Below are 15603 nucleotides of genomic sequence, written 5' to 3' on the forward strand. Positions count from 1 at the left end.
GCATTCTGGATTGTTAGAGGGCGTATGCCTGGTGCAGCCTCATTAAATCTTCTAAAGATTTCGTCGAATGCGGTTTCATCTGTTCCAAGACAACCCACCTCGCATTTAGAAAAGTTAAGACGCAAGCCAAGAAGTGATGCCTTCTTATTTATTTCTATTAAAGATGAAAGAACTATTATCTCGGGTTCACCACCAATTGTTCCATCGTCTAAGTACCAAATGTTTAATTCGGTATCCAGTGATTTAACTAAAGAGTGAATGGTTATAGCGAAAAGTGCTGGGCCCAGGGGATCACCTTGTTGTACACCTCTCTGAGAAGAAATAGTGTTTCCGTTGAAAAACAGATCACTTGGTTGAGCATAACATTGATAAACATATGGATAAATTGAAGGAAAATTATTCATCACTGCGGCAAGCATAGTATCCCGGCGAAGCTCATTAAATGCGTTACGAAAATCCAATTTTACAATCGCCTTAGTAGCACTGTGAGTAGAAAAGAAATAAACTCAGGCTGCGTGAACAGCTGCCTCGGCACCATTAAGAACACAAACACCAAGCTGATGGGGGGATAAAAAGTCCTTAACTGGCTCACGTATTCTAAAGCATACAATTTTTGCCGATATTCTGCGCCAAACATTCCCAACCGCTATGGGCCGAATACCAAAATCCTTTTTTCTTAGCGCTGTAAGTTTGGCACCGAAGAACAGTGGGCGAACTTCCGTTGGTACTTTTCCAGAAATGATTAAATTAAATAGATCACATAAGGATTTATTGTTGTTTTATTGTTGAACGTTAGGTTTTATTGTTGAACATTTTAATATATTTTTCACTTATAAAACATTTTAATTCCTTCAATCTGCAATAACTTGCTAGACAACAAGTGAGTGATAATCCCAAGTATGTACATGAATGTCCCTTAATAATAATTTTAGATTGAATTTAATTAAAGTTATTGAAAATTGTTATACTATATACTTCTGTCATATATATATATATTTTAGGAAAATATATATGTATTGTAACAACAAAGCAATTTTTGCCTAATTATTTACATTAAAATTTAACAATCAAATATTGTTAAAACCGACGGCCTCATTCAAATTTGTAACATTCAAAGTTAATTAAAATTAGAAATTAGACAACAGTAAGATCCCACTTTGCATTAAGTCCGCTGGCAAAACTACAAAATATTACATTCCTTGAACAGTGCACAATTTACATTTTCTATAAGTGAAATATATTCTATAAGACTAGCTCTTGTACACGAATCTTTGGCCTGCTGTACGTTATAGGTTCAAATTGCGCTTAAGGGTCTTCACGAGACCGAAATTAAACTACCGCTAATTTTAGAGTTTTTCTGTAATATCATCAAAATGAATAAAAATATTCGAAAATCAAAGACGTGCACTAGATCATATTATTTTACATGTGATACTGTTATCAAAACTCATCTATCTGCTTTCGATTTGCAACTGTCGATAGATTTAGCATATTTTGCGGGTTCTATAAATAGCGGCATACCGAAAGCAGATAGGTGAGTTATGATGAAGGTATAACATGCAAAATTATATTATCTAATTCACTACGTGTTTGCTTTTCGATTATTTTTATTTGTTTTGAAGACATTGCAGGAAAACTCTAAAATTTGCGATATTTTAATTTTGCAGTGGTGAAGACTCAATTAAAATTCTAATTGTTGACATTAGACCATTTTTTTAAAATTAGTTTACTCATCATTCAACATACGGATACATACAATATTAATGATATGATCTAAATATGATTACTGCTCTTGTCCCAATAATAAGCAACAAAGCAATATTAAAATTCAATATAATTTGAAATAATTCAATTGGAATAATACAGATTAAATACAGATAATTAAATAATAATAATAATAATAATAATAATAATAATAATAATAATAATAATAATAAATAATAATAATAATAATAAATAATAATAATAATCGTCACGATATAGGCTACTATTCTAGAAATATAGTATAAATTTGGAATTTTTTATTACAATGATAATCAAAAAGAACAAAACAACAACAATAATAAAACTATTTAAAAGAACGGTTATATTATTTTGGAAGAAAGAATGTTATAGAAAAATTTCGTTTAAAATGAATTGTATTACAATAATTGTACAGTAATTCCTCAAATTAGTGAAATTCTGTTGATGAACGCAGTCAGTTCGTTTGAAAGGTAGGAACACCAAAACAATTAGTGTTTTTAATTACAGATATATCAGTGACAATTTTTTTTAGGGTCTAAGTATTTTTTATTGTTATAATTATATATTTCAACATTTAACAATTAAATATTTGAAAGTTAAAGAACATATTAATGTCGATTCATGGTCGGAAACAAGAAATATTAAATCAGAAATAATTATGTAATTATAACGTCAAAAGAAAATTAAACTGAAAACCAGACCACACACTTTAAGGACCCAATGTAATAATTCAATTGCAGTGCACTGACCTACCAAGTATTGTTTATTCAAACGAAATTTAATTAAGTATAAACATTATATGATTTACTGGTGTCGTATGACCAATGAGGGCTCTTGAGGGAAGTTACACCGCTAAAATTAAACTATTATTACTTAAAAATAAGAGAAGGATTCTTACGTATGTAGAAGACTTATTACATCAGGTAAAGTTTCCTTCTCTTAGTTTGCAGCGATAAGTTACTCTTTGTGGAAGAACTTGAAAGTAATGTAGTTTTCTCAGTAGACGAGGAATTTTTCGTTGTTTTCTTTTTGAAAATTCGTGTGAAACAAATCGTTTTAAGTTGTTTTCATTTTAAAGGCCTTTATGAAAACAACAGAGCATACTCTTTCAAAAAATACTTTTAATACTTGCTATGCTTTTAATAAGATAGTGTTCTGACATCTAAAAATATTTTTTGTTAATATATCTTGAGAAAGAGAAAAAAGCACGACTTTGTAGCAAAGCTTATTTTAAAGGCAATAGTAATAAATAATTCTTGAATAATTGATGAAAATATCCTAAACAATGAACATACTCTTAACAGTTTATTAGAAAATTATTAGAATCGGGATCCCCGTGAATAAGTTTCAAAATCTGATCAACATCTGAGTTTTCATTCTCAGCAGCATAAACGTTAACAAGGCACGTCTTGAATTCAACTTTCCCTTGACGAAATCTAAATATTCCGTGCTACTAGCGACTTAAATTTGATTACAGTGGTGCCAATAAATATGCACAGAAAACACGCTGCGAAATAATCTGTAGCTCGTTCGCAATAAAAATGTAACCCAAAGGGTGGACTATACCCTACTGGACATTAGATCCACGAAGGGTCTAGCCCGTCGTTTGTCCGGTACCAGTGTTTATTATATATATGTATCTGACTTCCCAAAAGAGACGCCACTGCGTATGACATGGAAAGTTTGAGTCGACAAGCAATGTTAAGTATTGAAACAAGCATTGTCTTACAGATTTGGCAACCATCTTGAATTAGCTACTGGAGTTGTCTGTCATTCACCAATTAACAACAGAAGACAAGAAGAAACAGTTCATTAGTGAGTTATGGCGATTTTTAATGAATGAGGATTAACAGAAGTAAAACAAGAGAAAATAGATGCGCTTGTACGATAGAATTATACATACCTGAAGAAGTTTTACTAAATGAAGAATTCTTCAGTTTGTTAGCATAATGTTCTTCCTCTTGATCATCGTCGAGTGTTCCTTTCTGTAGTTCTAATAACATATCAAGAAAGTCATTACGCACTATTTTGTTTTTCTTACGGTACTCTATAGTAGACCTTATAGCATTGAGTAGAAACTCTTTCACGTCCAGAGGAATGAAAGGAATTCGGAAAATTCTTACCAAGTTGCCAGGTAGAAAGAAATTTAACAGAATGATGAGAGCACGTTGAGGACTAGGTTCAAATACTTTTTTGCCCATTTTACGAAACTCAGCTTCAGGGTCTTTCAAGCAATTGCACTGAATACCAAAAATAGAACTAGCAATTACATCCATTGTAAATCTTCCACAAACATCGTCAACTTCAACTGTTCTATCTTGTAAAGAATGTTCCTGAATCAAGTTTTGAAGATTCTCAGTACATTCCAAAACAAATTGCATCATTCTCTTCATTTTGTTTGACGTAAAGGTAGGGGTCAGCTTAATTCGCATATTACGCCACTGTTGTCCCTTTAAATTAAACAAATTTCTGGAAACAATAGGTTCAACATTGCTACTAAGATTAAAGGCTCTCTCAAAGAAATGGTCAAAATCTTTAATGAGAACAGCCTTTATCAGTTCGGGATCACGCAATAAAAGAGCAGGCTGCCGTGCCGGAAAGAATCCATAAAATGGTTCCTGTGGAAAATGGCGGTATAATGAACACATAAGTTCTGCAGCGTTCTTCTTTCCAAGGAAAACTTCTCTGAAGCTTCCAAGTAAATATTTTGGCTTTATGTATGGTATTTGTTTTTTCTTCCAGTAATTAAAATACCATGTTATGTATAAGATAATTGAACTGAGAATCAAGACAATAACCGCAATGCATTCCGGTAGCGATATTTCTAAGTAGTTTCCCATTGTTGATTTCGAAGCGAGTTCTCACAGATAGATGCAAAGTAAGATCTGAAAGAAAAGAATAGAAAAATAAGCAGATTTAGTTAACGAATCATTTATGTTACCCGTAAGTGAAAAAAAAAAAACGTTGAAACGAATCTGTGGTATAAATTTCGTTTTTTACCCATACGTGTGTTTCTTAGTGTTAAAATCCTCAGGATGAGCATATAATGAAATTCCACCATTACATATCCACTCACTATTGAATAATACCACTCTTATTTTTCTTTACACTTTTAGTAATTACTTGTTTTCCGAAAATTGTAGAACTTCGTTTTATGACGCATTAGAGACTACTTAATTCCTCGTAAACCTGTACAAAAAATGGTTATTTCATACCAAAACTTTACCAAGTTATTATTTGTGAACAATACAATGGTAATTGATAATCCCCTCAGTTTCTCTCAATATAATGATGGCACTAAGTAATTCATCTGATAGATGTTGGAGATAACTTGCCAGATTGACAGAATTATAAGATATGGATATTAACTATAATCGCTTGATGGTTGACATATGTTTTATTTATAATTTAATAACTGGAAGTTAGAACTGAATAGACTTTGTAATAAAATTCCAAATTATGTTCTCGGATTTAGATATTTTCATTGATATTCCGAGGTTTATCAAATGAAAGCTTGGACTTTGACCTTGATACTCGAACTATGTCTTGGTCAAAGTTATCTTTGAAATACAACCAATAGAACAGCCTGAGTTCGATCCCTGGTGCGGACAAGATTTATTTTTTGTGCTAATGCTGCTCAGAATTTCTCTAATCCTCTGTAAAATAGATACCTGGAGGAAACCTGGGTAAAGGCGGCATAAGTATTGTAACGTTCTGTTTTCAGCATCATAACAAATATTTTCTGTTATTAATTCAAAGCTTTGAATGCTCGTATTGTGTTATATTTGTGTTCTTTCTTTGGCATATATTCCGAAGTTGGGCGTCCACTTTCGTCAAGTTTTTTCACTGTTATCTCCTTTCCACACTTTCTGCAATTTGTTATTAGGTTCATTAATCCGTGCTCTTCACAAATTTTTAAAAGATTTTGCTCGTTATCAATGTATTCCTTCACAAATGTTAAAACTGCTAGTTCATTGCCCTTGTACATTCGCCATATTGGTAACATAAATGCTCGTTCCTTTCCCACAATGCAACTGTTCGGTTACTTTGCGCCAAGTAGTTCCCTCCGCTCGCCATATAGTCCCATATTTATAACCGCTTATATATAAAATAAACAGATTTTTCGAGACTCTTATGTATTATCAAGCACACAAACGATCAAATTATCCATATATTTCCTGTAAATTTTAAAAATTTCGCTGGAAACGGACGCCCAACTTTGGAATTTAACCCCTTTCTTTATGTTCAAAACTAACTGGAGTTCTAATATGGCGAAACGAATGGCAGTTTATATTTTTTGTTAAATAATTCTAAAACCTCTTCTTTTTCTTCGTACTTGTATAATATACTTAGTAAAAAGTACTTCATTAGCTAAAAGAATGTAAAAAATATAAGCCAACTAAGTTATAATTGCTGTTTCAGCAAATAAGAGTGTTTCCATTAGCAATATTTGATCTATTAAACTTCTGATTTTCTTCTTTCACTCCATTGAAATTAGATAATAATCTTGTTTTGTAGTTAAAGTATGATAGTTAATATGGATCTATAAAGATCTAACTAGTCTTCCTGCTGCTTTATACGGCAACACAGTTCATGCTGTAGACTGCACATGTTCATTCTAACGAGTTCAACTAATATGCAATCTAAGTCTGTGTGCTATAAGACATTTTACAGTCTTTGTTCTCTGTTCACTACCGTCAATTAGGTCTAGTTACATGCTGACATGAATGTACTTAGTTTAACTTAAACTACGTTTTCTACTACTGAGTTCGATTTGGAGAATGTTTAATCGGGGTTCTGATAATATATGTTGATACAAAAATATTAATTCATAAAAATAATAATGGAGCTATAACTGTAATGTAATTTGATTATTTTAATGCTATGAAGCAAATATCAGCTATTTAACGTATTTAAAGTTGGAATAATCCACGAAAGATTTAATCTGAGGTTTGTTCCAGGTTACTGAGTACCTTATTTTAAGAGTTGTAGACCGTGCAGCTGACCGGACTGATGTAAACACGGTAGCTGTACCATGTTCGACCAACGTTTTTAATCTGTTGTATTTATCGTTCCATGCATTGTGCTTTTAAGAACATTGCAAGAAAAGAATGAACATTGTCAGCTGGTTATTTATTTCCACCTATAACCTTCTTCTAGCACATAATGTATTGCTAGCTCGTCCATCGGTCAGATCTCATCGTGTCGGAAGAATCTGCATTGAATTTAAAGGACTAAATTCAATCGACTAATGGATCAACTGAAGAGTAGATCAGAACGTCACGTTAAATTTAACATAAACTCTAATGATCACGAAGGGGATCAGCGTTTGAGCGTGGTGTTGTCTATATCACAGTCATTAGTCTGCTCCGAAAAGGAAGCGTTCTTCTTGCAATCGTTCGTATTAAGTATTGTGTTCTTCGGTTTTTCCATTCTCATAAAAGCGAAGAATAAAAAAGTCTGCATTTCAACCCATTGATTAAGAACAATACAATTGATTGACAAATAATAATAATAATAATAATAATAATAATAATAATAATAATAATAATAATAATAATAATAATAATAATAATAATAATAATAATAATAACTTTTTTTCAGTGCTGTGACAGCAGTTTTTCTTCCAGACATTTTTGGGGGGCACTGCCCCCTCGGAGTTCTGAGAGTGCCCCCCGGAGCAAACCAAAAGTCTCGTAACCAATACGTCTATAATGTAATAATTAATAGAACAGTATCAGCTGTGCCCCCCGGAATACTAAGTATGCCCCCACAGAACATTGTTTCTGGAAGAAAAACTGGTGAACAGCTTATTGGCAAAAATACAACATGATGTTAAAACCATTATACAATCATTTAAAAACAGACCAGAAAATTTTGTAGTATAGAAAGCATATTAGCAGGTTAAGGTTCTTTCAGAAGGTTAAGATATTTAAATTACAATATTATATCAAGCTGATTATAAAACAAGATTAAAATACAAACAGTAAATATCATAATAATACTACTATAGATCCATGGAAATTAAAGCTTTATTTAACTGTCGTTTATCTGGTATGTAAAAGATCCTGGTTACCTATTGTCGTATTTTCACATAAAAGATGTTTCTTTTAAAAAAATAAAATATATTTTTGTTTCTACCAATATATGCTCATTTTAAATTGTTATAAGACATTGCCACTCTTCTCAATATTTCGCTTTTGAATTTAGTGCTGCCAATGTCGATTTACTTCTTACACTGTAACTCGGCACTCTCAGTTCTATATTTTCCAAACAGTAATCGCTACTATATTTATTATCCAATACCTTTTGAATAAAGTATTTATCCTTAAATTTCCTGCTTTGTGATAGAGATTGAAGTCCCTAAAATGTTAACCAATATTCATACTCGTGTAAATAGTAGTTCTTTTTATTTTATAACATAGTAGTCGTATAAAACATTTCTGTACTGCTTCGAATTTCTTAACAAATACATATATTAGACAAACTGTTCCAAACGACTGAAATAAATTCCGGTTTGGATCTAACAAATGTCTTATTACGTAAGTACATATAAGAACAACAATTTAAAAACCACGCCATTGATTAAAGATAAAACCTATTGTTTTTCTTGTTGATTGCACTAAATTGTTTATATGCTTACCAAATTTCAATTGTCTTTCATAAGTTGGGCTCGGAAGTTGAAGACCTAAAATCAGCATAAATAGGAAAATGTCCTAAAAATATCTTAAAATGTCCTAAAAAATACCTTAAAAAGAGGACCAAAAAGCTGGGAAAAAGGACGTACAAATAAGTCCCAATTTAATTAGAATTACATATTTAATGAATACAGTGCTCAAGAAATACAAGCTTCTGGTAGGTTAACGGTCTGTCCTTCCACAAACTGAAGTACAAACTAAAATTAAAAAACTTTCCCACCCTTACTCACCCTCTTGCTGGAGGACATTGTTACGTCTCCTTATCTGACTTGTGATTGTTGCAGATATGGTCTTATCAGTCCAGTCGTTGAAGAATATTATATCATTGGAGTTTTCTTTACTAAAGAAAATACGTTTAAGGGGTTGTGGTGATTCGAGTTAATGACCAGTAAATTTGTTGTGGAAAGATGAAGGGCAAAAAAAGACGTTAATACCTATGAAAAGCTCAAAAAAGACCAATAAACAAAAAAGCCGAAAAAGGCAAAAAAAGGACAAATAAAATTCACCATTTTCTGGCCTTCAATGACCAAAAATGAACATATATTATGTTAAGCCTTGTCTTTGGGCACTCGTAAAAAGATGATTTTTTCTTAATTTCCGGGCCCTAGTCATAAGTAATACCAAGATCTTTAATTTGTTCTACTTTGTTTATTCTTACTCCATTAATTTTATATTTGCTGACAAAATATTGAATTTTATTAGTAAATGACATATATTTTGTTTTTCCAGAGTTAATAGTTAATAAATTATTTTCGCACCAATGATTAAAAGCATATAAGTCTTTCTGCATGAGATAATTATCATACTCTTGATTAATTATTCTAAACAGCTTGATGTCATTTGCATATAATAGAATTTTTGAGTATGTGACTTTTCCTGGAAGATCATTCATGAATAGAGAAAAAAGGAAGCGGACCCAGGGGAGACCCTTGAGGTATCCCCTTCTCTATTTGACCTTGACTAGATGTTACATTGCCAATTTTTACTTTAAAAGTTCTATTTGTTAAGTAACTTTCAAACCATTTAATATAAGATAGTGGCAGACCAATATTCGATAATTTATTAAGAAGTAATTTGTGATCAATGGAGTCAAAGACCTTTGACATATCGATATATATAACATCAACCTGTAAATTACTTTTTAGTGTAAAGTACGTAAAACCTATAAAAATGGATAAGATTTGTTGCAATCGATCTATCTTTATAAAAACCAAGTTGTGTATCACTTAAAATATTCTTTACATTAAAATATAAATGTTTGTGTACAATTAATTCAAAAATCTTAGAGAATGCACAATTACTAAACTAATAAGCCTATAATTTTTAACATCATATCTATCGCCAGATTTTTATATTGGCATAACATATATTTGCTTCCATTTTGAAGGAAATACTTCAACTTTAACGATGCGTTATTTATAATAGCTAAATTTGAAGCTATTTCATTACTAGAGGCTTTCATGACATAATATGAAGTGTTATCATGTCCAGCCCAGTACTCCCCTTAATTTTACTGATTGTTTCAATTACTTCTTTTTGCGTGATAGATGGAGTACAAATCGATACATAATTATCATTAGAAAATATATTCTGTGAGTTTCATAACCTTACATTATTTTTTATTTTGGTTGCATTCAGAATTATGAAATACACCTTTAAATCATTCTGGTATGTCTATAACTTGTGACACTGATGTATTATTATATTGTTACATTTTGTGACACCCTGTGACACCTGTAGAGAGAGACAGAGAAGATGGATAGATAGAGAAATAGATAGTCTATAACTCTGTTAGGAAACAAACCGTACAAGGTAGACAAAAGCATTTTTTTTTTTACTGGATACCACAAGTGACACGTAGAGACCTACACAGCATCCTAATACAAGGTGATGTGACGAAATTAGGTAGCACTGCGAATATCTTGGATACGAATTATCCAAGATAAATTGTTGTTAAAAAGTATTGGAAAGACCTTAATCCAGCAATGGATCAACAATTATTGATAATGGTGTGTATATATTTCAAATATAAATAACTCTCACCACTACACTCATGTGATCCCAGTTTTCATTCTTGATATCTAAGCATTTGAAATTAAGAAATAAACGCTTATACCTTGTTCTGAGAAATCGTATGTTTAACCTTGTAACTCTACGAATTTCTAAAAACTAAGATAGTTAAACTAAACTTTACTGTTCCTGGGTATAACTGGGTAAAATTTCTGTTATGTCTGGGCATAACAAAAGGTTCTGCGAACTGGAAATTTTAACTGGAATTTTAACAACCGGTTGTAGCGAACCGCTGACAGCACCACTGGTGATGAGAATGTCGTAAGTAAGAAAGAAATGCTACTTGTAGGTCGAAAAAATTTCTTCGATTAAGAAACTAAAAACCTTAATTTTAAATTGACAGATTGAAGATTAACACTCTTTTTGAGCGCCAAAGATAGCTATATGAGAATGAATCTACGGCCAACAGTGGGATCCAAACCGTTATTCGGTTTTTCGGTTTGATTAGATTTAGCATCCCTTTTCGCCACTGAGGCTGTTTGAGACATCGACCTACAAAGTTTAAAGTAGAATCCGAACCATCGTAACGCGTTCAGTGTTTTGAAATCGAATTCCTGATCTTATGTACTAAAGGTGCACACGCTAGACCCTAGACTAACAGTTAGGCAGCCACTACTCATGTTTGTGTGCAATACAACCACCTCCATCCTGAGAATAGAACTCGGCACTATGCACATGGAAAGATCACATGCTAGCGAACTCGCCTTTGCAGCGATCCTTACTCACTGTTTTCATATTGTTTAAATTAAATAGTAAAAGAAAATTTACTTTATAATTATGAATAAGTTATTTTCGTCTCTAAAACTAAAAAGAATACGAAATTTTGTTTTATATTTCAAACAAAATCTGTCAACTATATAATTATATATGTAATACGTAATTACTGTGCTTTTTTTAAAATTTTAAATGACTCAAGGATGTTCCAGATAAGATCCATCACTGACACACATATGTGTGTTTATCGGTGCCTTCTTAACCACCACACAAAATCAGTAGAAGAGAAGAGTGAGTTGGTTGTGATAAAACGAAGATAACTTACTTTTTAGATTAACTTTTATTGAATTTAGCATTCTAATGGTATAATTAAAGTTCGATTGTGCCACTTTCAATGAAAAATTATTCCCCTCCCACTTAAGAAAAAAAAACTCATGAGCATAACGTGCATTCTAAAACCCATCTTAAGGCGTTTCTGTGACCAACTAAGTAAGAGAGAATGGAAACTAAATAACACAGTCGCGAATGAAGAGGTTGAAATCGATAATGTAAAGACAAAATAGTTAAATTTTACCAACCTCTAGAAAACGAACATTGAAACCTATGAAGACTACTAGGTCTAATATCATTTTCAATTTGAGACACTTTTACGTTTGAAATGTACCTTTTATTATTGGTTGTGTTAAAGATAGTCGTGGCCTTGTTATAAAGCTTACATTTAATTAAGAATTAAACAAAGCAAGTTCTTCACTTGGCTATTTTCAGTTCTAGTATAAATATGTATAACAGTTACTTATTAAGTTTGTTACACATGAAATTATGTATTATTCATTTATGTTCTGTGTGAAACTTATAACTTTTAGTTCTATATTTCTTTTGACAGAGTGTGAGAGGTTTAAAATTATTAAATTAATTCTTATAGTATCATGCAATGCTTACCATTGGTAGAAGGGATTCAATCGTCCATAGCTTCTATCACATAACACACGCGTATTATTCCACATCCTTTGTCAGTCTTCGTATTGTTGAAGGATATCACATGTGATAATCTCTAAGAAGACAACATTACGTCATCAAGAACACGTATACAAAAAAGAAAACCCAACGTTAAGATAAACACAGGAAGGTCAAGGACTTGTCCTTGCATATTCTAGTGTGACAATGCGCTAATGCAAAGGAAGAACTTCTTAGTGGCAGTATGTCAAGATTACTGTCGATCCGAATTGCATTGTGGTCCGTAATGCTAATAAAAGATAGGTACGGGACTCCTCACTAAACTTTCTCGCTCCGATTTCATTTATGAAACTAAATCATGATAATAAGGTGCAGAATACTGAAACATTTATTTGTGAAATACGAGCAAAATTACAAGGCGTTTTCAGAAAACTTCTTCCGAAGGAAACCCAGTCCAAAAAGTAAACTCCTTCTGTTTTTTTTTTTTTTTCATAACAAGTAACATTTGCCATATAGCAGTGGCAGTGACGTATTTACGATTTTATTTCGAGGGGAAGGGGGGCTTTGCCAACTTTAGTCCTGGAAATTTGAAAATTCTGCAAGATATTCCACATACTTTAATATAGTAAATAACATTTCGGGGGAGTTTAAACTCGGAAGCTCCCTAAATACGCCACTGAGTAGGAGCTATTCACCCTAGAAATACCAAATTATTTCATGTTGCAGGTCATCCCAAAGGGGACCCCGAACCCACTCAGTAATTTTTTTATATCATTAAAAGTAAAGGAGGTTTTTAAAATTTTCTTAGTCTTACTCTTGTAATTAAACCAAACAAAAATTATCTCTTTTTCTTTATAGGAAGTTGCAGTATTCTTTGTTAACTAGCATGCTTCATAGAAACAGTCTCAGCTGCCACCAATAGTACAAAACTGTTTCCTGGTTGGCCAGAATGACCAGCTAAATCCTTTATTGATTCGGGAGGGGGCTCGGTGGCTCAGTGGCAGAGAGTCTTACCTCTGGTGTGTGGAGGTTTCTGGTTCTATGCCCGACCAAGTAAGTTTGTGGTGGACAACATTGTGTCCTTGAGTTTTCTCGGGGTATTCTCGTTTATTCCCACATTCTCATTCCACCAATTATTCCATTATCATCCACTTGTTTTAATCACCCGTCTCCCTTAGCTCAACATTCATAATCGTGTGACGTTAAATTGAAAGATTTCATTCCATTTCATTAGGAGACATGGGAAGTAAAATTTTTTTTGATATTTTGGCCAGATAATAGTCTTGTATTTAAATTACATTTGTTATAATATTGGAAAGAAATTGTTCAGCTTATACCAACAGAAGAGAGCTGGGGATTCCTCGGACCCAGTGTTTCTCACAGGCATGTTTTTGGGTGACAATGCCCCTGGAGCTCTGAGAGTGCCCCGGGGGGCCGCGGTGGCTCAGTGGTAGAGCGTTCACCTCTGGTGCTAGGGGTCTCGGGGTTCAAACCCTGCTCCCGCCAAATGAACTTCGTGGTGGACAAACACCGTGTGCGTGGGTTTTCTCGGGGTTCTTCCGTTTCCTCCCACTTCCTTCATTCCACCATTTCATTCATTACTCATCATCACCGTCTCCTTTAGCCTAATCGGCATAACCGTGGGACGTATTTTCTAAGCAACTTATGAACTTTTTTATACCACTATGTCAAATTGTCTAAGTAATAGCAATTAACAAATAGGTAAAAAAAAAAAAAAAAAAAAAGAACAACTGTCTGATAATATTTTGTTGGATTTCTTTAACAAAAACTGCGTTGTACATTTAAGGAACTTCCCCTTCCCCCATTGGAATTCCTAGAGTTACGAAATACCTATTGGTTCAACACAATTATAAGAGTCGCATTTAAGGAAATTGCCCGAAAAGAACCTCATCCTAAAAAGTAAACTACCCTTTGTGGATTTTTTTATGATAAGCAGCTTATCCATATTGTAGAGCAATTAATAAAACATTTATTCATGAAATGTGACGAAAACCGCATGATCTGGTTTTGACAAAATTGCTTAAAAGAAATTATCTCCAAAAATAAATTTATCCCATGTTGATTTTTCAGGACAAATGAGTTATGCACATTCTCATTGTCAGGTTGTTAAGCAAATAGTTATTTATGAAATATGAATAAAATCGCCTGAGTTATTTTTGAGAAAATCTTTCAGAAGAAAATCAAATCCAAGAGCAAACTACTCTTTTGAATTTTTCACATAGAACTGAATTATACTACAATATAACCCTGTTAATGAAATATTTATGTACGAAATCTCAAGTTATTAGAACGTGTTTAGAGAAGTGTCTGGTTGGAGGCGTGGTGACTCAATGGCTTACTTCTGGTCCGTGGGGGTCCGTGGTTCGAATCCCGGCCAATAAGTTTGTGGTGGACAACATCATGCTCGTAGGTTTTCTCAAGGTACTCCCGTTTCCTCCTACTTTCTCATTCTACCAATTATTCCATCATCATTCACTTGCTTCAATCATCGTCTTTCTTAGCCTAACAGGCATAATCGTGAAACGTTAAACTTAAAGATTTCATTTTCAAAGATATGTTTAGAGAAAATCGATTTTTTCACCAACCAGTAAACTGTCCTAATTTTATGCGTTAGAGCCTTGAAGAATCTTGGTACAGATACGCTGGCCCGACGAGAGGGTGGGGAGCCGGAGATCTACCCCCAGGGCCCGGACTCCTGAGGGCCTCGGCGAAAACAGAAAGTGTTATTCGGAAAATGACTACAAATATTTTCCGCATTTTCCGTTTGACAGCCATCAACTACAGGAACGTTGTCTTGCAAGCGAGAGAAATTACTTAGGATGTGAAAATTGACAATATCACAAGTTTTGATAGATCTAATACAACTACGCAATAAATAGGAAAACATTTTGCGAGAATGTAAACTTTTGAGCAGAAATCTAAAAGCGACTTCAGATTTTCCAGAAAAGCGCATAATTAAGAAACATTTAGCTGACAGAACTGTTGAAGAACGAGAAAGAGAGAACCTCGAAGAAATTTTCAGTAAGTTTTTTTTCCTTTTTTTTTTAAATTCTGGATTGTGTTACAGTCAACTTTAAATGCCATACATGATCTAAACACGTAAGAACGTGGTTAGAACTATACAGCGATGATATATCCGATGATATCATTAATGAAATGGTTCATCTAACAGCGATACAATCTGCCAACTTCAGTGCTACTCTGACTCCATTTCAGTTGCTCAACACAATTCTTGATCAAAAACTAGACAACATTTTTTCTAATGTTACTATTGCTCTTCGTATTTTTTGTTCGCTACCAGTGTCTTTGGCGGAGGCTAAAAGATCGTTTAGTGCCCTTCTAAGAGTAAAGAATGTCTTTCGGTCAGTGATTTATTTGTGGATTTTGTAGAAGGGGGGAATAC

General features: G+C 33.1%; 1 protein-coding gene across 1 annotated transcript in view; it reads right to left on the minus strand.

The window, feature by feature from the left end:
* LOC145668595 (cytochrome P450 6k1-like) overlaps positions 1-12394 on the minus strand; it is a 30068-nt gene extending 17674 nt beyond the window's left edge. Inside the window, exons 1-2 of the mRNA XM_081736617.1 lie at positions 12165-12394; positions 3647-4628 (exon numbers count right to left, since the gene is read on the minus strand). Of these exons, the coding sequence (XP_081592743.1) occupies positions 3647-4583 (937 nt within the window). The 5' untranslated portion in view covers positions 4584-4628; positions 12165-12394. The remainder of the gene's footprint in view (positions 1-3646; positions 4629-12164) is intronic.
* Between the last annotated feature and the right edge of the window lie 3209 nt (positions 12395-15603).

Source organism: Thermobia domestica, chromosome 13, assembly GCF_964235325.1.
Source record: "Thermobia domestica chromosome 13, izTheDome1.hap1.1, whole genome shotgun sequence".
NCBI classification, from domain to species: Eukaryota; Metazoa; Arthropoda; class Insecta; order Zygentoma; family Lepismatidae; genus Thermobia; species Thermobia domestica.